Source organism: Vipera berus (assembly GCF_964194415.1).
Source record: "Vipera berus genome assembly, chromosome: 2".
In the NCBI taxonomy this organism is placed as follows: domain Eukaryota; kingdom Metazoa; phylum Chordata; class Lepidosauria; order Squamata; family Viperidae; genus Vipera; species Vipera berus.
In genome coordinates this window covers 129,691,411-129,718,821 of record NC_138203.1, presented here as the reverse complement: position 1 = coordinate 129,718,821, position 27,411 = coordinate 129,691,411, and the positions used below count along the sequence as shown (strand labels likewise).

The window sequence follows — 27,411 nt, the reverse complement described above, 5'->3', positions numbered from 1 at the left end:
TTAAATGGACTCCAGAATATGGTAGAGGACAGGAAAGCCTGGAGGAATGTTGTCCATAGGGTCGCGATGGGTCGGACATGACTTCGCAACTAACAACAACAACAACAATGGAGTTTAACATATCCTCTTACAGTGAATGCTGTTAGCCTGTGTCCAGTGGTATATTAACCCCCCAAATGTTGTGCTTTTCTATCGGAAACTGCCCTTCCCTCCATTCCCTTTGAGTGTGCAAGAAGGCAAAGCATTTTCCAAGAGAACATTGCATTTCATTCTTTTTTTCTTTTTTTTTAAAAGAGAGAGTCATTTTTGATGTAGTTGATCAAGCAGTTGTTGGTTGAGGAAGTTGCAAGTTCTAGAAAGGTGACCAGCCCTGTCCGCTTTCCTTGAGATTATCTTCTCACAGCAGTGGCGAACAACTGGAATATGATTTCTTGCTGGTTGGCTCTTTCTTGAGGAGGTGGGATTGTGATGTGAGATTGCTCTACCGCAGGTGAGCCAAGGAAAGAAGTTTTCCCCAGTCTACTTTAATCCCTTCCTCTCATTTTTTCCCCCGCTTGATCTGCAGGTTGCGGTATATGGTGAAACAGCTGGAGACAGGAGAGGTGAATATTGTGGAGCTGAAGAAGAACTTGGAATATACAGCTTCTTTGCTTGAAGCAGTTTACATTGATGAGACCAGGTGAGGGTGAAGGGCTGGGAAAGCCCTGTTGGGTGTCCATCTGCTCCAACACTATTTCCCTCCCTCCCTCCCCAAAGTCAAAATGAGTGCCCCTCGATAGGCTGCCCATCCCCAAGTTAAACCGCCTCTCCAGATTCAGGAACTTCACATCCCATTGCTGAAAATGTTTCTGGAAGTCGGTCCATACACCTGGAGAGCACCCAGGTTGACGAAAGCTGGGATAAACTGAATTGTGGGGAATTCGTAATGCAACAGACACCGTCAGGCAGAAATTTGACAGTGGTGGTTAGCATCCTGGCTTGGATGATGGCAGAAGCTCTGCTGAGTTTTACCAGCTCCGAAAATCTTTTAATGGGTGGATCTTCCTCTGGATTCCAGTTCGTGTTAGCACTAAGAAGGGATGTGGTTCCCCCTAGTGGCAGACTGACATATGAAGAACTCGCCAACCTTGGATGCGCTGAATCCAGAGAGTCAGTCAAGTACTGTACACGCTGTTATCTAAATCACAAACTCATTCCTCGGTTTTCTATTAAGTGGTGGGAAATACTTTCTCAGAGTCACTAAGAGAAAGCCGAGCAAGAGCACATTAGAAGACACCTCACCTCTGTCTAAAGTCCAGAGAAGCACTGATGACATTTCCCCTATTGCTGAGTTGCCCTTCATCCATACTTAAGTATTGCCAGAACAATTTCACCATCTGTGAAATTTGTTGTCCCCATGATTGATCCAGTGGTGGGATTCAGGCAGTTTGCACCACTTCGGCAGAACCGGTAACTAATTTTTTGTTGCCGAGGCCCAGGATGGACCTCTGGAAGCGGCATCCACACAGAGAACCTGTTGTTCACATATTTGAATCCCACCACTGGATTGACCCCTACTGGGCCTTTATTCGAGGTGTTTTTAGTTTCTATCAGTCATCTGACTTCCTTCCAAAGTAATACCTGAGAACCTAACAGCTTTACTCACCTTGAAGCTGTTCTTGCACCTTCAGAGTAATGGGAAACATACTACTTTAGTACTGGGGCACTTAAAATAGTCCCTTCGGAGATTAAAATGGCCCCAACCCTATTAGCCTTTTGTAAGGCCTTAAAAACCTGTCTATGTTCCTGAGCCTGGGATGTTAAATCCACTTTCCTGGTTATATTGGTCACTGGCCAAATACCTTGCTCTTGTGTATTTTGAATTGGCTGTTTAATGTTTTCTTTTTTAAAAAAAATATTGATTTTTTCCATACACACAGTAATAATTTTTCAACCAACGTGCTGTCTGAGTTTACATTTGCTAATACATATTTAATTCCTAATCCTTTATTTTTTCCTCTACCCATCGATAGAATAAGCCCCAAGTTTGATAATATTCTGTTTCTTCTTTTTCTTTCAATCTCATAGACAATCTGTCCATCTCTGCACATTCTAGTATTTTTAAATTATTTCTTCATGGCATTCCTTCATTTTTTCCAATATTGCGCATGTATAATTCTTGCCGCTGTGGTGACATGCAAGGTCAGATACAAGCTTTGTTTGTTGAGCTTTTCTGGCATTATACCTAATTAAAAAGTTCAGGTTTAAAGTCTACAAGTTCTCCCAACACCCCTTCTAGCCAATTATGTATCTTTTTCCAATACTTCTTTACTTTATTACATGTCCACCAAACATGATAATATGTGCCTGACTTATGTTTATATTTCCAACATCTATCTGACATATTTTTAAAGATTTTTGCTAATCTTGCTGGTGGCAGGTGCCATCTATAGAATATTTTATATAAATTTTCTTTATAAGAAGTTGACATTGTCAGTTTATAATTTCTTTCCCATAAATTTTGCTATTTTTCTAATTCTATATTATATCCAAAAATTTTTGCCCATGTTATCATTGTTTCTTTAGCTTGTTTGCTTTCCATTTCCAAAGTTATCAGAAAATTATACATTTTCTTAATTAATTTCTCATCTGAAGTTAACAATGATCAGACACAGTTTGTTCGTTATAAAATCCATATAATTTAACATCTTTATCATATCTAGTTTACATTTGTAGATGTGCCCACCATGATAGGTTGATACCCTGATTATCCATTTCTTGTTTAGATTTTAAATTCCCTTCAGCATTTAGAATACCTCTATATGTCTAGATTTTTTCAGTCTACTAAATTTGGGTATACAAATACTTCCATTGTTGACAACCACCCTGGAATTTTCAAGTATATTTTACTTTTTATTTTCCCCCATGTTCTTAATAATGCATTTCTTATATAATGGGAAACATACTACTTTAGTATTGGGGCACCTAAAATCCTCCTCCCTTTGGAGATTAGAATGGCCCCAACCCTATTAGCCTTTTGTAAGGCCTTAAAAACCTGGCTATGTTCCTGACCCTGTTGAATGCACCAACCCCCCGCACCCCCCTTTCTTGGCTTTATTGGTAACTGGCCAAATACCTTGCTCTTGTGTATTTTGAATTGGCTGTTTAATGTTTTCTACTGGTTTCATTGTTTTAAAATGTTTTTCAAATTTTTAATTGTAAGATACATTCTGAATTGGAAGCTGCCCAGAGTCATTTCCTGAGCTGGATAGCTATAGAAATTGATTGATTGATTGATGATTGATTGAATGAATGAATGAACGAATGAATGAACAAAAAAGGTTGACTTAAGGCCATCTTACTCATGGGCTAGTACAGGGGTCTTCAAACGTGGCCCTTTTATGACTTGTGGACTTCAACTCCCAGAATTCCTCAGCCAGGCACGCTGGCTGAGGAATTCTGGGAGTTGAAGTCCACAAGTCATAAAAGGGCCACGTTTGAAGAGCCCCGGGCCAGTATAAGCAATGTTATGGAGACATGAGTTAAACATCCCTTCGTTTTATTTTTCAAAATTTCTTTTAACATTTAAAAGATGATCCATCAGTGTTGAAAACCAGGCTAAGTGCCGGTGTTACTGTTGTTCTCTGGGCTTCTTTTTAATTTTTTGGGGGGGTGGCAATGTCTCCTATTGTGACACACGTTGCCTCTAATTGCTTATCATCTGTCCTTCCTCTCCCCACTGGCACCATTCCTGTTTCAGGAAGATTCTGGACACAGAAGATGAACTCCAAGAGATCAAATCTGATGCTGTGCCCTCTGAAGTGCGAGACTGGCTGGCCTCCACTTTTACCCAGCAGACCCGGTCCAAGGGGCGCCGTTCGGAGGAGAAACCCAAGTTTCGCAGCATTGTGCATGCTGTTCAAGCTGGCATCTTTGTGGAAAGGTTTGGTTTGTCTTGCCTCTCCATGGACTGCCTGGAATTAGAATAGAATAGGGTATGAGGGATGAGGGACAATGCTTGTGTGGTTGAATAAGAAATGATTCACATGAGATGACAAAGGAAAGAGAATACTTTGCCCTAAAATAGCTTTTCCTAGCTGAGAACCCCATCTCTGATTTCTTGTTCTGCAGCTTACCAGCCCCCCCCACCCCACCCTCGTTTGCACGGTTAGGCATGCTGGTTAAGGGTGATAGATGAGAGGGCATCAAAGGGAGTCAAATGGACAACCCGGGTCTGACTTAGTTCTGAGGCATCTATGCAGGGGACTGTAGCTTAGTTTTAGTTTAGGAAAGGGAACTGGGATAATGAAAAGGAGCGAGTGGAAAGGAGGAAGCAGATAAAAATGCATATGATAGTGATGAAAATTTAAACTAAAATTATTATATATCCTCCTGTGCCTGGGGAATCTGTACATGGGTCTGGAACACTACTGGGCTATTGATTCTTAGTATCTCTGGAGAAGAGGTTCAAATTCGACGTGCCTGAAATTTATTGCCCTGCCTGGAGAAAGCTGAATGCTCCTTGCATGCTTGATGGGATTTGGAAGCTGTTTCTAATTGCAAGTAAGCCAGATCTCCCAGGGACTGTCTGACTGTGTCTTCCACTGCATAGGATGTTCCGTCGAACGTACACAGCTGTGGGACCCAATTATTCCAAGTCGGTCATCAACTGTCTGAAGGTAACAACTCTTTGGGGAGGGAGGTTCCTGTTAACAGTGCTATGCTATCTGTGTAAGTGTCTGCTGGATGTAATGAGGCTTACACTCTGGTAATAATTCCTAATTTTTGCATCGGTGGTTTCTCCTGCTTGAGAGGAGGCTTTTGTCATCCACCCTACCCCAATTCCCAAGGCTATTTTTGCCCATCACCTCAAGCCATCCACTGGGTCAATATTTATGAGTCACTGTCAGGGCCTACTTCAAGCCCACATCTTAAGAAAGCAGAACTCTTGGAAACAGCTTCTTCCAAGCAGGAACTTTTATTAAGAATAGGAGATAGCAGGCATGATAGACAGGATCTGAGGGATTCCGTAGAGATCGGTATTTTAAAGTGTCCCTAAGCAAACCCCACCCCACAGTTCATCCAGGCAGTGCAGACCAGCAAATCCGCAGGTGTTAAGTTCGGCTCCATTTGTGCACAATCATTCCACAGCTCTTCACACCTCATTTTGAGGACAGAGAGATAAACCAGGTTCCAGAGGTTTGTATCTTTCCTCCCCCCCTCCCTTTTCCCCAGCTGCCCGGTTAGGGAGGAGAAGTTCAGAGGAATACATAGTATAGGAGGCAATTTGTTACATTGTAATGGATAGCAGACAGGAAGGGGAATAAACAAAAGTTTGCATTGTAGTTAATAGAGGAAGTGAAAGCAATAAAACCCACATGCCTATCCCCCCTCCCCCTTGGGAGTATGGCAGAATCCAGGGAAAAGTGAGATTTGGTTTCAGATCAGAGGAGATAGTTAGAAATGAAATATAAATGGATTCTGACAGTCACACTTTTCTAGCTATTCCCTACTATCCGCTCTATAAAAAAGGCTACTGGAGGCAAAGTTTTCCCGAAAGTCCTAGTTTTCAGCAGTAATCAATAATCCGCACTGTAGGGGTTAATTAATCACTTCAAGAAGGAAGAGGCATAGAGGAATTCTTTTTGATATATATTGTAAACCACCTGGAGTAATTTGGAATAGGTGTGTGTGTGTGTGTGTGTGTGTGTGTGTGTGTGTGTGTGTGTGTGTTAGAATGCAGTCTGGATTCCCTGGAGGGAAGAGCTGCATTCCAGAGGATCCAAAGACTAGTTTATATAGTTCGTTTGGGAGGAAAGAGGATCAAGAGAGTTCTCCCCTAGAAGTTCTTAGAAATATCTTTCATGATTCAAGTAGTTGCTTCAGTTTGGCAAGATTTCTACCTCTAGGGGAAGAATAATAAATTGCTTAGAAGTAACTCTGTGTGTCTCTCTTGGTTTGTGGAGCCTGACAGCAGGTAAACAATAAATGAACACATGTATTATGTGTGTACAATATTCGTGTAGAGATGGATGGGTGGACGGACAGATAGACAGGCCTACTTATTATAGGAGTGATTAATACCTAGAAATGGATTTCTTGGGTCACATTAAGTTCCATATAATAGCCCCCCCCTTTTTAAAAAACAACAACAACAACAACATCCTTTTCTTTTGGATCCTTGTCCCATTTTCCTCCCCTGTCCTACACCAGAGGTAAGTCCTTTGCTTAGTAGGTATGGCAGATTTGACGGTCCTCTCCTGCCCAGTCTTTCACTCTGCCTCTGTTTCTCTTCCTAGACTCTCGACCTCTGGTTTTTCGATGTCTTTGCACTGAACAAGGTGAGCGAAGACCACGCCTTGCGCACAATTGTCTTCGAACTGCTCACCCGCCACAATCTCAACAGCCGCTTCAAGGTAAGAAATGCAGGGTTCCAAGCACATCCAGGTAACCGTCGTGTGCCTGCAGATTAATTCATCTTTCCAAATTGTGAGAAGTTAGGGCAGCACTATAAAGCTGCTTTTAAAGTAGAAGAGGGAGTGTGTGTGTGTGTGTGTGTGTGTGTGTGTGTGTGTGAGGATCCTATTTTTATAGGAATGATCAGCTGGGGAGGAGTTCTTCAGGCCGCTAAGGGCTGAAGCCAAAGTGGTCTGGGATCAGATCCAGAGTCAGAAGTGGGTGGGGTCATTTCTCATCTTTCCCCTCTGTTCCCCCACCCCCATCAAAGTATTGCCATGGAAGGAGCTGAGCACTTTGGGCATCAACCTCCCTGCGCCCTGTGCGTTCCCACAGAGAGGGACTCCTCAGGGTGCCACCGATCAGAGAATGTCGATTGGTGGCCCCCAGGGGGAGATCCTTCTCTGTGGGCGCTCTGGAACTCCGGAACTATGGAATCAGTTACCGGTGGAGCTCCGGATGGCGCCCGATCTTCGCTTCTTTCGCCGCGATCTAAAAACATTTTTATTTGAACAAGCCGGCCTGGCCTGATGGGGGATTGGTGGGGTTTTTATTGCTGTACTTTTGGGGTTTTTATAAATGTATTGTATTAATTGTTTTTTAATGGGCAACTATTTAATCTTCTTTTAATATTTGTAACTTCGCATTTTATTCTTGCCCTGTTCACCGCCCTGAGTCCTTCGGGAGAAGGGCGGTATAGAAATATTAATAAACTAAACTAAACTAAATGTTTGGAAAGCAGACTGAGGACTAGATAATGCCCATCCTCCTTTTACTTTGCCGAATTTCCAAGAGTCAAAAAAGTAAAGACTCTCTTGAATCAAATACGGACCTTGCTGCTCTCCACAGAAGTGGTTTGTAAGAAGCAGATTTGATTCCATTTAGCTTTTCTTTTCTTTTTTGATAGCAGCCAAAGTTGGCTGGATGCTGCAACATGCTGGGACATCAGCAAAAATGGTTGTAGTAAGTTCTTGCATTAAAAGAAGTTTAATACGCTGCTTAAATCACCAGGGCTTTTTTCTTTTCTTTTTCGAAGGCTACAATAATGGAAAACTGGTTGAAACTCCTGCAGTTTATATCTGAACATTCATCATTCTTCACTGGCATAGCCAGTGGCATGAAGTTATGGCAATGATAGTCCAAAACCTCAGCAGGAGACCAGCTGCTTCTCCTGAATCAAATAGTTCAACCTTTTCCAGATGAGATGTTGCTGGGATGATAGAGGGTTCTGAATATTCATGATAAAGCTACAGTCATCTAGCTCTACCTTTAAAACTTCCATTTTTAACAAATGCTAAGCCATAATTTGACTTGCCAGTATGTACCACCTAAGTCACTCTGGCTTTTTCAACAAACCATTATGAGAACAAACTGTGGCTTATTGTGATTTCAGTCACCAGTTGCTGGCTGGAGAATTCTGGGAGTTGAAGTCCGCACATCGTAAACTTGCCAAGCTGGAAAAACACAGCAGTAGATCATATATACTAAAAGGGGAATCCTGCTCTGCATAGAAGCCAAGGTATATAAGGGTTTTGTGCTCAGTCTCCAGCATCTCCAAATTGGACTGGGGAAAAACTCCTGTCTGAAATACTGGAGAGCCACCACTACTTAGGCAGATTACATTTCAGACCTTGTTGGACTGCAACCCCCAACCATCTCAAGTCAGACTTCCCATGCTGGCGAGGAGTTATAATCCATCAAAACTGGAAGACATGCTTGGAAAGACTAATACAGGTAGCACCAAACTAGATAGCAATAGGACGTAGACTTATATATTGCTTCGTAGTGCTTTACAGCCCTCTCTAAGCAGATTACAGAGACAGCCTATTGCCCCCCAACAATCTGGGACCTCATTTTACCGACCTCGGAAGGATGGAAGGCTGAGTCAACTTTGAGCTGTTCAGAATCGAACTGCTGACAGTCAGCAGAATTAGCCTGCAACACTGGATTCTAACCGCTCTGCCACCGTGGCTTTTCAGATGGATCAATTATCAGACTCGATAGAAGACATCTAAGCTTGCAGCTATTTTCGGACCTTGCTTAGGGTCACCTTGTCTTTGTTGTTTTGCAGATCCCCACGGTGTACCTCATGACTTTCCTGGATGCACTGGAGGCTGGTTATGGGAAATATAAGAATCCTTATCACAATCAGATACATGCTGCTGATGTTACCCAGACAGTACATTGCTTCCTGCTTCGCACTGGCATGGTGGTAAGGCTATCCTGTGGGCAGGGTGCTTCGGTGAAGGTCCCATGTGTCCACCCTCAAGCATGTTAATATTACATGCTTAGAAAATTAATTCTGCTTTTTGGGTCTGAAGAAACTTTTGAATCTTGGATTTTAGTGCCTGACTTTCTTCTGGGCTGACATAAATTACTTTAGGTCCTAGGACAAATCTCAGGAATGAGATCTACAAGCTGTTTTGCTCCCAAATTATTCTTTATCAAAACTCACTGAAACGCCATAACACATACAGAAAGCAACAGTGCCCTCTAGAGGTCTTTCTTTTTATTTTATTTTATTTATCCCATTTATATCCCGCCCTTCTCCGAAGACTCAGGGCGGCTTATAATCTAAAGCACAAAACAATGTGCTTAGCAATAGCCTTCATTCTATGTATATGCCTGCTTATTAGGGCTTTCGCCCCCCCCCCCAGCGGCATTATTACAAAGTCAGCTTATTGCCCCCAACAATCTAGGTCTTCCCAGTTTAGCACCAAGCCAGGAATTGGAAAAACTGATTGCAGTCAGCAAATGTACGCTATGTGTGAGTTGTTTCCTCTCTCCCCCTCCCCCCCACTCTTTTTTTTAAAGGGTGCTAAGCAAAAATTCTACAGGTTGTATTGTACTGCTAAGCTTGTAAGCCGCCCTGAGTCTTCGGAGAAGGGCGGGATATAAATGGAATTAAAATAAAATAAAATAAATAAATTACAAGATGAATACACAGTTTTAATTAAAGTATAAAACCATATCAAGTAAAAACCCCAAAGAAACCCTAAAATAAATCAGTGATCTGACCTGCTGAAATGCATTCCAGCAAATAAAACATCTTGAAAACCAATTCTCTCTCTGAAAAGGGGAGTTCCCATGGCAGGAAGTAACAAGTTCCACCTAGGGCAGGGGTAGGCAACCTCGGCTCTTTTATGACTCATGGACTTCAACTCCCAGAATTCCTGAGCCAGCTGGCTCAGGAATTCTGGGAGTTGAAGTCCATGAGTCATAAAAGAGCCAAGGTTGCCTACCCCTGACCTAGGGCAAGGCAGAAGGAAGCACTTTCCCCAAGATTTTTAAAACCAGGACCGACTTATTTGGGAAAGCACAGCCTTTGAATTAGGCTGCTTCTCTTTGGGCTTTGAAGAACGTAGCCAGCAGTTGGCTCTGCATGGGGATGATGCCTATTGAAAATGTTGGTAGTCATATTCTCAGCACACCTGGAACTCATTAGCTTTGAGAGGTTGCAGGAATTGGGTATGTCTAGTTTAATGAAGAGAAGGGCTAGGGGTGACATGATAGCAGTCTTCCAATATCTCAGGGGCTGCCACATAGAAGAGGGGGGGGTGTCAACCTATTCTCCAAAATGCCCAAAGTCAGGAACAAGAAACAATGGATGGAAACGAATTGAGGAGAGAAGCAGCCTAGAACTAAGGAGAAATTTCCTGATAGTGAGAACAATTAATCAGTGGAACAACTAGCCTTCAGAAGTTGTTGGAGGTTTTGAAGAAGAGATTGGACAGCCACTTGTCTGGAATTGTATAGAGTTTCCTGCCAGAGCAGGGGTTGGAATAGAACAGGGCTCCCCAAACCCCAGTCTGTGGACCAGTACCAGGCTGCGACATGCCAGCAACTGGTACGCACAAACAAGCAAAGCCCCATGCGCGGGATGCAGGCAGCACCACAAACCACGCACCCTTGTGTCTGCAGAAAAACCTCTCTCCACAGAACCAGTCCCTGGTGCTCAAAAGGTTGGGGACCTCTGAAGTAGAAGACCTTCAAGGACTCTTGCAACTCTGTTATTCTGTTAAATATCAGATAGCAGAAATTTTCTTTGGAATGACACAAAACCATATCTCTGGTAGGAATCCTAAGATGAGAAATGGTACCGGTATATGTCCTATGTGGGAGCAAATTTATATTTTGTATCTATATATCTTATTTTAGATTGCACATACCTGGCCATACACATGTCCCAAAGAACAGTAAGATAGGTCTCTATCTGTGCCCTGCTGCTGCTTCTCTTCTTGCCATAGGAAGTGCAATTGTTATAGTGTCTGTTTCCAGGAAAGTAGGTTTTCAGTCAGAATTTGTGCCACAGATAGGACAACAAGTGATCTAGAAAGGTTATGGAATCAGGGAGTTTTGGTCATAGGGATGACTGCCCTATTGTAGAACGTGTCCTCCATTTATGATGGCAAAAGTCTGGAGTTATTTCCAGACATCACCCTTTCATTCCCAAAGATGCCGATCATCTCCTTTGCTTCTTCTTTCTCCACAGCACTGTCTGACAGAGATTGAGGCCCTAGCCATTATCTTTGCAGCTGCCATCCATGACTATGAACACACGGGTACCACCAACAGCTTCCACATCCAGACCAAGTAAGTAAAGACGCCATTACGTGGATGTTCCATTGCTAACCTTACAGTGTTATTTTAGAGGAAAGAAGAATTCTGAAAGACCGTAGATTGCACAGTAACATAGTAAGTGAACTGTACTGGTTACTTGAGGCCTCCGTGGCCTCTTTTTGTCACACAATGAAAGATAAGCCACTGTAGGCCATTGTATTCAGTATGTTTGAAGTTAACCGAAATGTTGAAAAGGTTCACCAGTTCCTCAAAAAAAAAAAAACACCCCAAGATCATTCATCCCTGCCCTTGACATTGTGTTTGCTTTGTGGTTTTCTTCTTTTTCAGGTCAGATACAGCCATTTTGTACAATGACCGTTCGGTTCTGGAAAACCACCACATCAGCGCCGTCTTCCGCATGATGCAGGATGAAGAGATGAACATACTTGTTAACCTGACCAAGGATGAATTTGTGTGAGCCCTCATCCTCCCTTTCTCTACTGAACCATGTTCTCAGGAAAAAACAGGGCATGCTTTCACGGAGAAATGCTTCAAAGGGGTCCAGACATTGTGGGGTAGAGTAGGGCAGAAATCAGCAAATTGATGGTCAACTTTTTGGTTAACTGGAACACGATGGCCTCTTCCTGCAAAATGCTGTGCATTTATACATCGTTGTGAGAAAGGGCAACAATTAAGTTGAGCTTCCCCCTCTAGTAAGTGGCCTTGGGTTCATAATTTTGTTAACTGCTTAGTTCCTCTTAGGTGGGACTCCTTCTAAATACCTTTAATTAGTTCCATCTGATATTCCTTTATTTTTAGATATCTGTAGTTTGGGATGTTGTGTCTTTCCTTAGGATGATTGGTGGAATATTCTAGAGACCCCAGCATCTGAAAATCAGTGGGCTTGTACATAGAAGAGTTTGCTTAGATGGTAGCAGAAATAATGTTATTTTTTTTAGGCATTGTGATTCTAGACATTTTGAAGCTAAAAGGACTCCAACATACAAAACCTTTCCAGGCAGTGCATTTGTAGTGTTTAGAAGTTCTCAGTTGTTGCTCAGACACTTCATGGTATGAGGATAAGAACTCTGATCACCTATTCTTGGTTTTTGGAACTAGCCTTCCAGACCAGTAGCAAAAGGTAGCAAATTGTCCTCTTGCATGACGCAAGGAACTCCCTAACGGGGTTGTGTATGTGTGTTTGTACGTACATAGTTGCTCAAAGAGTCTTGCAATGACTAATAAGAAGTGATGACAAAGGTTCTGGATTCTACCAGCGTCCATCCCAAAGTTGTTCGCAAGGCTTGTTCTGTGGATCTCCTACATACCTCTTTTCATTCTTGAGAGGTCATTATCATGCCAGCACCTTCCACTTGGCTTGATTGACAGCCTCAGCCTGCACCATATATTTCTGCCTGACACCCAGGTTTGAACCTATTTCCAAATTCAAAACCATTTACGTACCAGATGTTCTCATCTTGGGCCCATGTTTATTGTTACAATCTTCCCTCAGCCTAGCTGATAGGGCCCTTGAGGCTTTGTAAATAATCATTATGATAGATAGCCTAATTTTGTTGAAGTCAGCTCCCCTTTCTCTTATCACTTTTGAGAATCCACTTTTTTGTTGCTTGAGCAATAAATCTTTAGATTTGTTGCAGTCTAAGATTTGTGGGGGAGGAGAAGGAGAGGGGAGGGGAGGCAGGAAACGGAGCACAAATATCCTCTCTCAGGTACATTTGGTACACTCATTGTGATGAACTTTACATAGGAATTTGTACAGACTTTTGAATTAGAATTTTCTGGGATCCATATATTTGTGTGTGTGTGTGTGTGTGTGTGTGTGTGTTTGTGTGTGTGTGTGTGTGAGAGAGAGAGAGAGAGAGAGAGAGAGAGAGAGAGTTTCTGGAGGCATGGTGAAATTAAGCTTTGAAATTCTATTGCATTATTTTTAAGCTCAGCTGCTCAACCACAAAGATGATTACTTATTAAATCTATTCACAGGCAGGAAACCAATTGAAATAAAAGTTGGCAGACTCCTTCTGTTCAATGTATTACCACTGCAAAGGACTTGCTGGGAAGATAGGATTTCCAAAGACTTCCTGCAGCAAAGCAGTCACTGTGAAGATATATTATCTTTGGGAATGCACTGAATGGAAGGAAGACATTTTTGTAGTCTCAAATGGTATTTGAGTCTTTCCAGCCACCACCCCCCCCCGGGAAAAAAAAGGTTAAAGATATGGCTGTCATGATCAAAGACGATATCAAAAGCTAAACACGCCAACAATGTTATTTGATGTTCAAGCATTTTTTATGTTTGTGTCCTCTTGGCGCAGAATTTTTCTTCTGGGATTGCAGAGTATCAGTTCAAATGTGATCATTCATGGTAATGGAATGGACAGATTCCCCCCCACCATTTGTCACTAAAAATGGGGATTCCACCTGGTGTATCCGCAAGATACATTTGTGTTGGAGGTTGAAACACATAAGGAAGAATGTGTTTGATGGTGGCTGTGTTTCTTGATTTCATGGGTTGCAGGGAGCTCCGGTCCCTCGTGATTGAAATGGTTCTGGCAACAGACATGTCCTGTCACTTCCAGCAAGTCAAGTCCATGAAAACGTCCCTGCAGCAGCTGGAACGGTAAATGGCAAAAGGAGGGCTGTGTGCGTGTATGTGTGTGCATGTGCATGTATTAAAAAAAAATGCTATGATAACCCCTGGATATGTAATAGAAAAAAGATGGATTTGAAAGCATAAAAAGCATGGAAGGTTTGCAGATACGTATTAAATCTGCAGTACATTAGAAAACTCTTTAGCTAACCCGAGACAGATTTTTTAGTGATGATGCTGACAACTAAATCAATTCAGAGGGTGGACAATGCTTCCTTTACAGATATTTTAAGATGATAGATAGATAGATAGATAGATAGATAGATAGATAGATAGATAGATAGATAGATAGATAGATAGATAGATAGATAGATAGATAGATAAATAGATAGACAGACAGACAGACAGATAGGTGGGTGGGTGGGTGGGTGGGTGGGTGGATAGGTAGGGAGAGAGAGAGATACATAGATACATAGTAGTTAGGTAGAAAGATATGATAGATAGATAGATACATAGATAGATAGATAGATAGGTGGGTGGATAGGTAGGTAGGTAGAGAGAGAGGGAGATACATAGATACATAGTAGTTAAGTAGATAGATATGATAGATAGATAGATAGATAGATAGATAGATAGATAGATAGATAGATAGATAGATAGATAGATAGATAGATAGATAAATAGATAGATAGATAGATAGATAGATAGATAGATAGATAGATAGATAGATAGATAGATAGATAGATAGATAGATAGATAGATAGATAGATAGATAGATAGATAGATAGATAGAGGCAGGCAGATAGACAGACATAGAACTGTAGATGAAACAATGAGGGGAGGGGAAACAGGACTTTTTGAGCCACATCTGGAAACACTATCAATCAATCAGAATAGAGTTGGAAGGGACCTTGGAGGCCTTCTAGTCCAACCCTGTGCTCAAGCAGGAGACCCTATACCATTTCAGGTATCCACTCTGTTCTTAAAAACCTCCAGTGAAGAAGCACCTACAACTTCTGAACTAGTCGGAATAATAGTCAACAGTTCTTTGAGGTTGCCCAGGTTCCTTCCTGGCTGCTTCTGGCATGCACAGAGGCCATGGGGAAAAAGTCAAGGTCTTCACATATATGGGTGGAGCATAAAGTAAGAAGTGGCAGAAGATCCTCCAGCTGCCTAAGGAGCATACCTGTTGTTATTTTTTTAAAATCAGCTATAAAACAGCAGTTGAAAAACAGGTCTCTGGGATAAGGATGTGCACAGTAAGTGGTAATTCTGCTCCTTGATGGGAAGGGTGTTGCTACTTGCTAAATCAGGCTTCTACACAACAGCAAAGGTGAGAGCCTGGAGCATGGCATAGCAAACGGGAGGCTGCCTGTCCCAATTGGGACACTGTGCCTTTGCGGGTCCGTTATGCCAGGGGCAAAATCTGACCCCCATTCTCGCTATTCTTGTGCTGCTGCTTCCCCAGGATTGACAAATCAAAAACCCTCTCCTTGTTGCTGCATGCAGCTGATATCAGCCACCCCACCAAACAATGGCCGGTGCACTGCCGATGGACCAAAGCTCTCATGGAAGAGTTCTTCCGCCAGGTATGCCTGGGGTTCTGCCTCAGCGGGGTTATAATGTTGGGGCTCGGAGGCCGAATAGGACTGCTGAAATCATGCTCTCCTGTCTTAGTCGTCACAAACACTTGCTTATTCAAACAAAGCCACAGTTGTCAGGTTTCACTGAGTCTCTAGAGCAGGGGTGTCAAACTGTCGGCCCGTGGGCCGGATGCGTCACAACAAAAACATGCCCACCCCATTACCGGCAATGGGAAAAAAGCTCCGATACGTCATTTGACATGTCTGCTCTAGAGCGTTCAGGGAAAGATTATATTCCATGCATGAACTGTGGCTGAGTTTGCACCGCATGTTACACCTGCTTAGCCAATTAGCCGATTTTCTGGGTTTATATCATACACTGAATTGTGAAGCATCCCACAGGCTGGGGTTGCATGACTTCTGTGCCACAGAAATTAAAACTAGCCAAGTTATCACCTATCATGAATATAACCGACTCAGCCATCGCACTACAAGGCTTGGCTCTTATCTACTTTGTTTTTTTATAGGGAGACAAGGAAGCTGAGCTGGGATTGCCCTTCTCCCCGTTATGTGATCGCACATCCACACTGGTGGCCCAGTCACAGATTGGTGAGTGGTTAAAAAAAACACCCAGATTGTAAGCCACTGTGGGGCTCTCCTTGACTGCCTCTTCCTTCCCTCCCTTGATGTAGTAGAGATGTTAATGTATCCTCCATACATTATTTTATTTATTTTCTCCTGCCACAGGGATAGCGAAGTGCGCTGTCCTCGTTGCACTCTGTGTTTTCAGAGGAAAACAGAAAAGTCCATGGCCATGTCCCTCTTTTCCTTCCACAGGTTTCATTGACTTTATTGTGGAACCCACTTTCCAAGTTCTCACCGATGTCGCGGAGAAAATGATCATCCCATTAGTGGAAGAAGGTTCCAAGAATAAATCATCCAGCCAGCAGAGCAGGTTGGCGTCTATTGGTGGGGATGGAGAATGGTGGAAGAGAGGGAGACGCAGCCGTGGGGGTGGAGCGAACCTCTCTGGCATTCTTTATTGCAGTGTTTCTCAATCTCAGCTACTTCAAGATGGTGTGGACTTCAACTCCCAGAATTCCTCAGCCAGCCATGGGAGTTGAAGGCCACACACATCTTGAAGTGGCTGAGATTGAGAAACACTGCCTTATTGCATGAATTCTTCTTCTCAGGCTTTTGTCCTACTTGCCCAATATTCCAACTCTCTGGTCTGAACTCCCTAATGTAGAACAGCAGGTGGAAGATTGATTTTTCAATGACCAAAGGCTCCCTGGATAAAGCGATGATTTGGCCTTCCATCTTGTTCACAATTCTGGGGGCGGGGGGGGGGGGGAATGTTACTGTCTCCTAAGAGAAACTGTTTTCTCTGAGTCCCTGATGGCATTCTGACTGGTCTAGCCTTGGAACATGATAATTGTTTTTATTATGCTGTCTGGTACATTGTGATGTTTGGAGTTGGGCAGCATGAAATAAGATTCCTCTGTCTCAGCCTAGCTGTCTGGGGCAGTATTTTCTTTCACCTCTTCCAGTGGGAAGGATACCTTCAACCTCCAGTTGGGAGATGAGCCTGCCTGCAGACAAGTCGTGCACGATCTTTTGCAAGCCCCTTCCTTCGGTGTCTGAAAAGAAGCGGAAAATAATAACAATAACCTTGGAAAGGATTCGATGGGTGGATAAAAATGCCAAGCCCAGTCTAGACATCTGGCTGACTGTGCAGCAAACCATAATAATAATAAACCATAATGCGTCAATTGCACAATAATTCAATTGCAAAAGACAGCTGTACCTGGAACAGCTCACATTCTGCAATGGCACCTTTATTTTATAAAACAACAACAGCCTATTCCAGGCCCTTGGGAAGGACTTGATAGTTGGATAAAAATGCCAAATGGAGTCTGAACATCTGGCTGACTATGATCAGCTATAGTAATAATACAATTGGATGGTATGTAATCATACATTCCTTCCCCCTTTCCTTCCTCTCTAAATGGATTGGAGAAGGCATGGATCCTTTGCAGCCACCCAGTTCCCTGTCTATCTGGGGGTCTAGGACAGTGGTGGCAAACCTTTTAGAGACCGAGTGCCCAAACTGCAACCCAAAACCCACTTATTTATCGCTGGGTGCCAGGTGGGTGTGGCCTACTGGGTGGGTGTGGCCAAGGTGGGCATGGTCACAATGTTGCTCATGGGGAGGGGTGTGGGGGGTGGGCAGGGTTGGGGGAGCTCCAGAAGGTCTCTGGCAGGTGGGGCGGTAGGCAGGAGACTCATCCTGTGGGGTGAGGCGAGGCAGGATGGGGGTGCCATTGCCATGGGGCAAGGCAAGGGCTGGGGCAGCTGCTGCCTGACACCATCGGTCCTCACACACAGAGGCCAGCGAGCGCATGGGGGCCAATGGTGTCCATCAGTAGCCACAGCCTGCCGGCCCCTCGACAGGTACACTCTGGGGCTCCGCAGCCCGTCGCCAGCAGTTCAAAGAAGCTGCTTCCGAGATGGATTTTTTTATTTATTTTATTTTAATCCCATTTATATCCCGCCCTTCTCCGAAGACTCAGGGCAGCTTACAAGCTTAGCAGTAGCCTTCATTCTATGTATATGCCTGCTTATTAGGGCTGTCACACACACCCCAAGCGGCATTATTACAAAGTCAGCTTAATTGCCCCCAACAATCTGGGTCTTCATTTTACCTACCTCGGAAGGATGGAAGGCTGAGTCAACCTTGAGCCTGGTGGGATGCGAACCTGCACTAATTGCAGGCAGCTGGTGTTACTTAAGGAGGCATTAGCCCACTGCTCCACCAAGGCTCTTAATGATGGTTGGCCAACAGCTGAGGAGGTGATGCAGTGGGTCGTGCCTGGGAAAAGGAGAGCATCCGAGGCCAGGAGGGATGGGATGGGGGGGAGGGAAACCAGCTGTGCCGGGATGCATTCAGCCATGTGGGACCTTGGCGAATTAGCAGGCGGCTGGTTGAAGAGGCACAGCTGCCACCTCCGGGGCATGGCGCGAGTGCCCACAGAGACAGCTCTGAGTGTCGCCTCTGGCACCCGTGCCATAGGTTCGCCACCACTGGTCTAGGACAACTCACTGCAGCCAACTTACCATGGCCATCTCACCAAGGCCAACCTGGAGTGGCCATCTTGCCACGGCCAACCTAGCGTGGCCATCTTGCCACAGCCATCTCGCCATGCCTAACTCACCACAGGACAACTCACTGCAGGACAATCCAAGCGGGATAACTCAATGCAATAAAGGTTATCCACCACTGTTTTTTCTACATGACTTCCATTTTTGTCAACAGAAATAAGGTCGAAGAAACAGCAGTGTGTAATTCTTATTGCATCGAGTTATCCTGTACGGAATTGTCCCACAGCAAAATGTCCTGTGGCGAGTTGGCTGTGGTGAGCTGGCCATGGCGAGATGGCTGCAGAGATTTGTCCCATTTTGCCTATTTGGAACTGGTTCAACTACAGTGGCCAGACTTTGCTTCTGTGTATTTTTCTATTGCCAGGCTGTGCCACATCAGGTGGAGGAAAGAAGCCACGGAATGCTTCAGCATATTTGCCCCTATATTCTCGACTGGATATAAGAAAGTGGCTTTAAGGTGGATTGTCTGTCTAGCTTGGAATTGTTTACTGAGTGACAGAAGCTCCCCGAAGCCTGACATTTGCGATTTCTACATCTCTTTATAAGCAGCTTCTCTCCTAACTGGGAAGAGCAGGTGTGATATTTGGTGTGCACCACTGATGGTGGACCATTGCAAAAAAAAAATTCTCTCCCTTCAGGGGAAGGCAAAGCCTGCCCCGTAGTAATGATCTTGATTGCCCCAGATTTGACAGATGAGACTTGATGAGATGGGAATTGAAGGAGATGACCAGGCTGAGCCTGAGGGAGGGGTCAAGCAGGTCATCAGTCTCGAATCCCTTCATGACCACAAGGGATCTTACTCCAGCCTACCTTGAATGCCATTGACTCTTATCTACCTCCAATTTGCTTTCACCGTTAGTAGTTCAGATTTTTATAGAGAATGCTAGTATGCAATTAACCTGAATTCGCTTGAACCTCCTTGGCTCCTGGTTTCCTGCGCTTGACGGGAGGCATATACATTTAATGAATACATTTGTGTGGCTGGTGCAATGCATCTCTAGGTGAAAAGCAGAGTGTACAGCATTGCCCAATGGACAATACTGAACAGCAGTAATGAATCCTGTGGGTGAATGCCTGTAGGATTGTTCTCTCATGGTGAGTCCCGGGGCCTTGAGGACTACTTTCCTCATGAAAGTATGCTGCCTGTTGGGCAGAGCAAAAGATGAGGGCCAAAGAGATTGCAAGCAGCCTGTGAGATCAGATGGACCCCCACCCTCAATTTCCAGAATGCCAGTGCCAAGTGGCCCAGCTGGCAGCCATATCAGGGCTTTGCATAAATATCCCCCTGTAGGGCCACAACTCACAGCAGAGGTTGCACTTCTGCCTTGTACAGTCCTGTCCTGTTGAGTGATGACTAAGGGAGAAAGAGTTAGCACATGTTTCCCAGGCAAAGAAGATATTCCTCCCACCCTGTTGTTAAGGCCAGATGATGCCGTTGAATAAGATAAAAGGTTTTCTTACCGAACATTTTTTCCCCTCTTTAAAAGAGAAATGGAATCTCCCGTCACTTTGTTTGAAAATGTGACTTTTGAAAGCCCGTCAACGATACAGTTCAAAATGGAATTTTTAATGTTAAAAAATGGAAGAGCAATAGATATAGTCATATGGTACGTAGGGTCATCTTCACTGAGTTTACTGAATCGATGGGGAAACTTGGCTAAATGAGGAATGGAAGTTTGGTGGGTTTGTTTTTTTTTAATTTGGGGATGATTCTACTGCCCATTGAAAAAAATGTTTCGTGCATGGAAAGGAGGTGTTTTCAGGGGGCAATGTGCCCCCAAACTCATACTTTATAAAAGTTTGTATACTTTATAAAAGTATGCAACCAGACAGCTCCTAAAGAGTAAACTGCTAGAGCAGAGGTCCCCAACCTTTTGGGCACCAGGGACCGGTTCCGTGGAGAGAAGTTTTTACGCGGACCTGCGTGGTTTTGTGTGCTGCCTGCATCTGGCGGATGGGGCTTTGCTTGTTTGTGTGGACCAGTTGCTGGCATGCCGTGGCCCGGGAGTGGTCCATGGACCAGGGGTTGGGGAACCCTGTGCTAGAGAGCTGTAAGACAGAGCTGTAGTGATGACAAGATGTGAAGTGGAAGAACTTGAGGGAAGCCAGCACAGGGAAGAGAGGAGAGGAAACGACCACAATCGCTTCTTGCACAATGACCACTTTGGGGATGTGCAACATGTTCTTGACTGTATCCCACTGCCCACAGTTCCACCTGGCGTCAGACTTCTGTAGATGAGCACGCTGAGCTGGGGGACATCAACGCCGACATCAACAGCTTCCGTTCCACCTGGAGCAAGTACATCCAAGAGAACAAGCAGAAGTGGAAGGAACGAGCTGCCAGCGGTATGGGAACGCTGATGGAGCGAGGGAGCTTTGGAGAAATTCTCCCATTCAGCTCCCTTTAAAGGCTTTCTGTCCCTTCCTTAAGCTGTTAAGAAAAAAGAAAGAAAAGGATCATTTTTAGATGTTGACATGGTGATCAGCCCTGGTTTCTGACTTCTTGATGTCTGTATACACATCCCATATGTATAGGCTGCCTGTTCCTGTTTTAAATTAAATTTAAAAATTTCCTCAGAGCATGGGACTTTCAAAGTTCCATTCCAGAAGAGAGAGACCTCCAACTTCTTCTTCCTGCCAAGCTCTTCTGTTTACTAAATCAGAAGGCTGGGCAGCTCAGGGCATAGAGCTTCCTGCTGTCCCATTGCAGGGTGTGTGTGTGTTTGTGTGGCAGCCCTCCGATCCCCTCCAATCCCTGAAAACTCATTGGCACAGTTTCTTTCTGGACTGAAGCGGAAAATACAGGACGTTGTTTTAAAATAAATAACAGTAATCCTAATCTAACTCTAAAGGCTGGTCCATTTGGTACCATCATTGGCCCACTCTAACCTCAAGTCTTCTCCCTCATTTTGCCCAAGTGTTGCATATGATTGCCAAACGATTGCCTTTTCCTCTTTTTTTTTTCCTTGGGAATCTTTTCTGTGGCTGGCTTTCTTATAAGTTCATACCGTCTCTTTTTGCCAGCCTCTTCACTGCCACCTGATCTTCCAAGGATTTCTCTGACCCAGGGCCTGACCAGATCTCTCTAGATCCACGGATAGATAGATAGATAGATCTAAAGCTGGATCTAGGAATAGATGGATCTCTAGATCTTTTGTGCATATAGATCTAGAACCATGAGTAGATAGATCTAGATCTCTCTACCTGTGATGCTGTGCTTCTGACTGATCCCCTCTCGCTCTAGGGATCACCAACCAGGCATCTATTGATGAGCTCTCACCTTGCGAGGAGAAGGCCAGCACACCTGAAAATCGGCACAATCAGAATGGCAACGTGGAATAGCGCTGCATATGGGAGGAGCAAGGTAAGGGCTTCCCAGCTCTCGCTTACTAGAGAGTGCTGATAATTCCAGCTGAAAAGCAGGGAATCGGGAAGATCTCTAACTCCTATTCCCATTCAGATTTCCTTCTCCGTAAAAGGCTTAATTATTATTATTATTTTTTATGGAGAAGGGTTATTTTGTGTGTGGCGTACTGTATGTGTGATACAGGACTCTTCATTATTTATTGATTAATTTAAAGCACTTACATAGCTGTCCATTTTATACCAAACTCTGGGTAGCTGCCAATCAAAATTAAAACTATTAACTTTCAAGCCCAAAGAAATAAGAATGACACATGAAGTTACTTCTGAGTAGCTCCTTTATTGTTGTTCACCTACAAACAGAATCCTTCCAGACTAAAGCAGTAACTATAGATAGACTTTCTGATTTGCTATAGCCTATGGGAGAGTCCGACCATGCTCTTTTCTGCCCACTAAGCATTCCAAGTTCTGCTCTCCTGTGACTCCAGACAACATTCCACCCCAATAACATAACACGGCACAGCACAACACAACACAACATAACACACAATACTTAACATTTCTTCCACCCAACCTTATCTAAGGCATTTACATAGCAGGCAGTTAATAGCAGGTAGCAAGCCAGAAACCTGGCAGATAAAATTTCATGCCACCAGGAAGACCGTTCTCAATCTCTGGTTGATGTCATCCTGCTTTGCCTTTGGGGCCACTCCCCACCCCCTCCATCTTAGCTAACTCTCAGTTGCACTGGTGAACGTAGCATAGTTGCAAGTATCCCGGGATAGTGGGAGTTCACCAAAACTGGATTATCTGTGGACAGAATACCCAAATGCCAGTCAATGGCCCAGGGAAAGGTCTGTTGTGATTCAGGGTCAGCCTGTGGGTTCGGCAGTTGGGTCGGACGATTCAGAGGAGGAGGAGGGGGGTGTTGGAGAGCCTGAAGAGGATAGCCTTGAGGCTTCGCAGAGCTTTCAGCCAGGCCCCTCCCATCTGGTTACGACGCAGACCCAGCTGTGTGAGCTTGACAGCCTGGATGAAGATGACCCACAGCGGGCCCTGTTCAAGGACGCCCGACGCAGGAGGCAGTCAATCAGGAGTAAACAGTTTTTGTTTTGCTCTGTTTGCTCTGTTTTGTGTCAATAAGTTTGGCAGGCTTAGTTCCAGCCTCTTACCTTTTTGTAAAGGGGTTGTCCCTGCCTTTTCTGCAGGGCCGGTAGTAGGCTGGTACAGAACAAGGTCTGAGGCTGCAGCAAATCCTCAAATGCCTCAAAAATGAGACAAGAATATAAAGTTGCATCTGTGTGCTGATCATATTATGAAAGCTACACGATGTATAGAATTTATAACTTGGAAGCCTACAGTTATGATGATGCCTAAGGTCTACAGTGACATAGTCTGGCCCCTGTTTCTGTACTCTGGGTGAGAGGAACCTTCAATTTTGGGTTCATCCATCAAAAGACTCCCTTGTCTTATCTTCTCTTCCCTCAGCTTGTTCAGAAGGCTGCTTTAGAAAGGCACAGGCATGAGGCACAGACATAAGGCTGCTTCTCACTTTGTTCCCCATATGTTATGTCGAATTGAGCATAGCAGGTGTTGTTATTTACATATCCCTTCTGCAGTCTGCTGTGTAGATAAAAACCAGCCTGAGGTCACAAAAGCATCACCTCAAATGCCGAAAGGGAGAACTAAAATTGGCTTAACTTGCTGGATTGCGGTCGATGAGGGCTGAGCTTTGGATACCTGAAAGCAGATCTTACTGTCTGGGTGTGCTGGATTTCTGATTTCTGGCCTTTGCTGTCAAGGCCTTCTGGGAGATGTAGTCCCAATACATCTGAAGGATACCTGGTTGAGGAAGGCTGCTCTAAAGCAGGGGCCTTCATACTTGGCCCTTTTATGACTTGTGGACTTCAACTCCCAGAATTCCTCAGCCAGGCACGCGTGCCTGGCTGAGGAATTCTGGGAGTTGGTGTCCACAAGTCATAAAAGGGCCAAGTTTGAAGACCCCCTACTCTAAAGCAATCTGTAGCAACTAAATCCTGTGGCTGTTCATTCCAAGTGAGAAGAGCAAATCATCTGCAATGACTTATCTTCTGGCAAGGATCCAGTTGTTGTTGTTGTTGTTGTTGTTGTTGTTGTTGTTGTTGTTGTTGTTATTATTATTATTATTATTATTATTATTATTATTATTATTATTATTATTATTATTATTTTCCTCCAAGTCCACCTTTAATTCTGTTTCTATTTTAACTGGCAGGTTTTCAACGCAGTTTACTCCAAAGTCTTCGATACCATCGACTCAGCACCATCCGCACAGGGAGGGAGCCCCTCCCCAGCTCGAGAAGGGTGTGACATGAATGCGACCATCAATACTACTAGTAATAATATTAATACTGATAAATGCAAGTGTTACCGAGTCAACGATGTCGACATCACACAGTACACACTGCCTGCCCCATCCCTGAGTTGCAGAGAATGAAAGACTGAGACCCTCCCTCCCCGCCCCCCCGCCCTCCCTGGCCCCCCCCGCCCTCCGTATAGCTTCCTCCCGTCCCTTGAGTGCAAGTGGGCAAAAGGCCACGGTAACACTGGGACTGGTCACCCAATTCCCTTTCCTGCCCAACAGCCCAGGTAAGGCTTTTCACTGCCAAACCAGCCAAGCGACTGCCAAGGCAACTCTCACCACTTTCTGCCCCGCTTTTAAAGGAAGAACGGTGGTGGTTGTACTGTTAGGTGAAGAGTATGAGGAGGGCCTTGTTTGTTTGTTTTTTAACTGAGCACGGCAGGCATGTCCGTGTCTGAGGGTGGGGACTCTCTTCCCTGCATGATGGCCTCTGAAGTAGGCTTCAAGCGGCTGGATCCCAGCAGTCCTCCACCCCCTAATGAAATTCAACCCCCATAGGGCAACGTCCTGCTGTCTCTGTCATCCAGCCTCTTGCATGGGTAAAGGTCATCCCTGTCCTCTGTCTCCTGGTTTTGAAGATATCCAGTTTTTCAACTGCTGTGGCACTAACTCAGAGTGACTCAGATCTCAAATGCATTACCTCTCCCTGCTTTCAAGCAACAGCTTATACTGTGACCAAAGGCTGTAACCTCACCTGCTGTCCCCAACGTCATTAACTGTTGCCCTGTCCCAACCAGTCACTCCAGCATTTCAGAGAGATAAGCAAGTGAAGGTAATCTTCTCTTTCGAAGCAGAAGCTCTTCAGTCCTGATCTTGAAACTCAAGTCGTGTTTCCTTTACCTATTCATAGACTCAATCCCTGCTATTATGAATTTGCACAGATGGAGGCCAGGATGCCTTGGACCAGCAAGTGATTTCACAACTGCTAGGATCTGAGGAGCAGAAAGTTCACATTTCTCAGTTCAGCCTTCCCCAACCTGGTGCTCTCCGAATGTGTTGCTCTACAACTTTGACCATCGTTATTCAGCACGGCCATCTAGAACTGACAGGGGTGGCAAGGGAGAGGTGGGCGGGAGACAGAGGAGGCTGGTTGGGGATTGAAGTGAATTGTAGTCCAACTCGTTTAGAAAGCACTCAGTTGGGGACCACTGGGATAGTAGCGTGTCCCTTGAGCCATCACTCTGATCTGGGGGCATCAGGATTTCAGCATCTGTTTTATCATTGAGATTGTGGGCTTAGATGCTCCTTCAACAGAAAGCCTGTCTCTCTTGTGTCTATGGAGATTCTCAACCATCCAAGTCATGGTTGTCCCAAAGGTGCTTTTTCAAAAGGCAACTGGACTTTCTTGGGGTTTTTTTTTTCCTTGAAAACATTTCGCTTCTCATCCAAGAAGTTTCTTCAGTTCTGGCTGAATGGTGGGGAGCGGAAGGATTTATATTCCTTAGTGGTCATCTGGTTGATAGCAATCTGAAGGTCTTTCTTGTGGTGTCCTGCAAACATGGATGCTACTCTGCCTAGGTGACATCAGGATGAAAAAGAGAGATCTCCTGCAGGCAAAGGGAGTTCTGAGAAGGGCACCCCACCAGCAGAAGAGAACAAAAGACCAGGGTTTACTTAACCTGAATCAGGAGTACAGAGTAACTTAGGGCTCTGCTAAGTAATAACATCATACTTGTCACCAAGGGCAGATGGTCTTTGTCTCAAGCTGCAGATCATTCCATATATCTGAAATGTGAAGATATGTCTTCCAGATCTAATGATTGGTTGCTACTTAAGTCCTGGCACCTCTTTCATATTTAGCAGCAAATTAGAAGAGAAGCATGGTTTTGTCTTGTTGAGGATCCATATTAGATGGATGTGGCTCTAGGACTGTGGAGCATTGTCAGACTCATAGCAGAAACATCTTTGAAGTTCTTCTGAAAGATTGAGATACCGTTATTACATTACTATTGAACAGCAAGTTTGGCTAATTCCCATTTTGGGCACACACTCATTCACTTAAACTGCTGTTTGCTAAATTACAGTAGTCTGAGCTGCCAACAGTGCTACAACTGCAAGCGTACACAGCAGGAAATGCTACAGTCAGGATAAGGGCATCGGGTGCAGTGGTAGATGTCAAGAAACTTGAGAAATGGCTTGGGAGATGTAATTTGAGAAGCAAATTGGGCATATGGGAAAGCAATTGTGTGATTCTACAGCATTTGCTAATCTGTGGCAGGAACTTGGTTAGTCCATGTTCAAGTACATCTGTGTGTCTTAGGGCATAATTAACACAGGGCAACTGTGAGAAATCTTAGGGAGAGCTAAGGAATATGAAAGCATGTACAGAGTAGCTCAAGAGCACCCCGAGGAATTCACAAAATGAAATCTCCCCAAATCAAATTCTCAATCTGTTAAAACAACGACAACAACAACAACATTAGGATACCAGTGGAGAGTATGTATTCTATGTGCAGGGTTTTTTTATCTTCTTAACTGGGGAGAATAGGATTGGTGTGATTGGCTTCTAAGGGCAGGCACAAGTGGTTAGTTCTAGTTGTGTTGTCCCAGATGGTTTTACTGAACGCAGAAGTTGATTTTAGATAGTCCTTCCCAAATGTTGGCTTTTTCATTCTGAACAGTGAAGGAAAAATAAAAAAGGCGAACCCGTTATCTATGAAAAATCAATTGGTTGGGCCAATATTGCCGATGATCTCTTTACATTTTTTTTAGCTACAGAATAATTTATCTTCTTGCGGGCATTCAAGAAGAAAGGAGAAGATAAGATAAGTTGGTGTTCTGAACCAGCCCTCTTCTGGCCTTGTAGTAAGGCAAACCCCTATTCAGAAAGAAGAGACTGGAGAGCGTCCAAGGCTAAAAGGCATCTGCCAAGTTTTATTACTCAATTAACAAAAACACTAGAGCTTGTCTCCTCAAGCGGAAGAGTTGCTTTCAGCAACCGGCCCCTCCCCAAACACTCCTTTTATTGAGAGCTCAGGGCGTGGTCTCCCTGTGCCTCCTCCCGAGGAGTCCCACAGCCTTTCTTTGTTTGTTCCTGCTCGACTGCCTCCTGCGTCGGGCGTCCTTGAACAGGGCCAGCTGTGGGTCATCATCCTCCGCACTATCGGGCTCACGCAGCTGAGAAGAGGTCCCCGGCTGAGGGCTCTGCAAAGCCTCCAAACCATCATCAGCCGGTTCGTCTCCCTCCTCCCCCTCATCTGAGTCATCCGATACATCGGAGCCGGCTGTCGGACCCACAGGCTGGCCCTGAGTCACAACAGTTGGTTATATTTTTTTCAAATTAGCCTCAGGGTGGGAAC

The 27,411-nt window shown here is 44.4% G+C and overlaps 1 protein-coding gene across 1 annotated transcript in view; it reads left to right on the top strand.

Annotated features, from left to right (window-relative positions):
- Positions 1–24,155, top strand: part of PDE1B (phosphodiesterase 1B) — a 61,211-nt gene extending 37,056 nt beyond the window's left edge. The window contains exons 2-15 of the mRNA XM_081316956.1: positions 566–679; positions 3,740–3,922; positions 4,592–4,658; positions 6,279–6,395; positions 8,507–8,647; positions 10,928–11,028; positions 11,344–11,469; positions 13,532–13,633; positions 15,072–15,192; positions 15,714–15,795; positions 16,024–16,141; positions 20,558–20,694; positions 21,593–21,712; positions 23,966–24,155. Coding sequence (XP_081173082.1) covers positions 566–679; positions 3,740–3,922; positions 4,592–4,658; positions 6,279–6,395; positions 8,507–8,647; positions 10,928–11,028; positions 11,344–11,469; positions 13,532–13,633; positions 15,072–15,192; positions 15,714–15,795; positions 16,024–16,141; positions 20,558–20,694; positions 21,593–21,690 — 1,507 coding nt within the window. The 3' untranslated portion in view covers positions 21,691–21,712; positions 23,966–24,155. The remainder of the gene's footprint in view (positions 1–565; positions 680–3,739; positions 3,923–4,591; positions 4,659–6,278; positions 6,396–8,506; positions 8,648–10,927; positions 11,029–11,343; positions 11,470–13,531; positions 13,634–15,071; positions 15,193–15,713; positions 15,796–16,023; positions 16,142–20,557; positions 20,695–21,592; positions 21,713–23,965) is intronic.
- Positions 24,156–27,411: the final 3,256 nt, after the last annotated feature.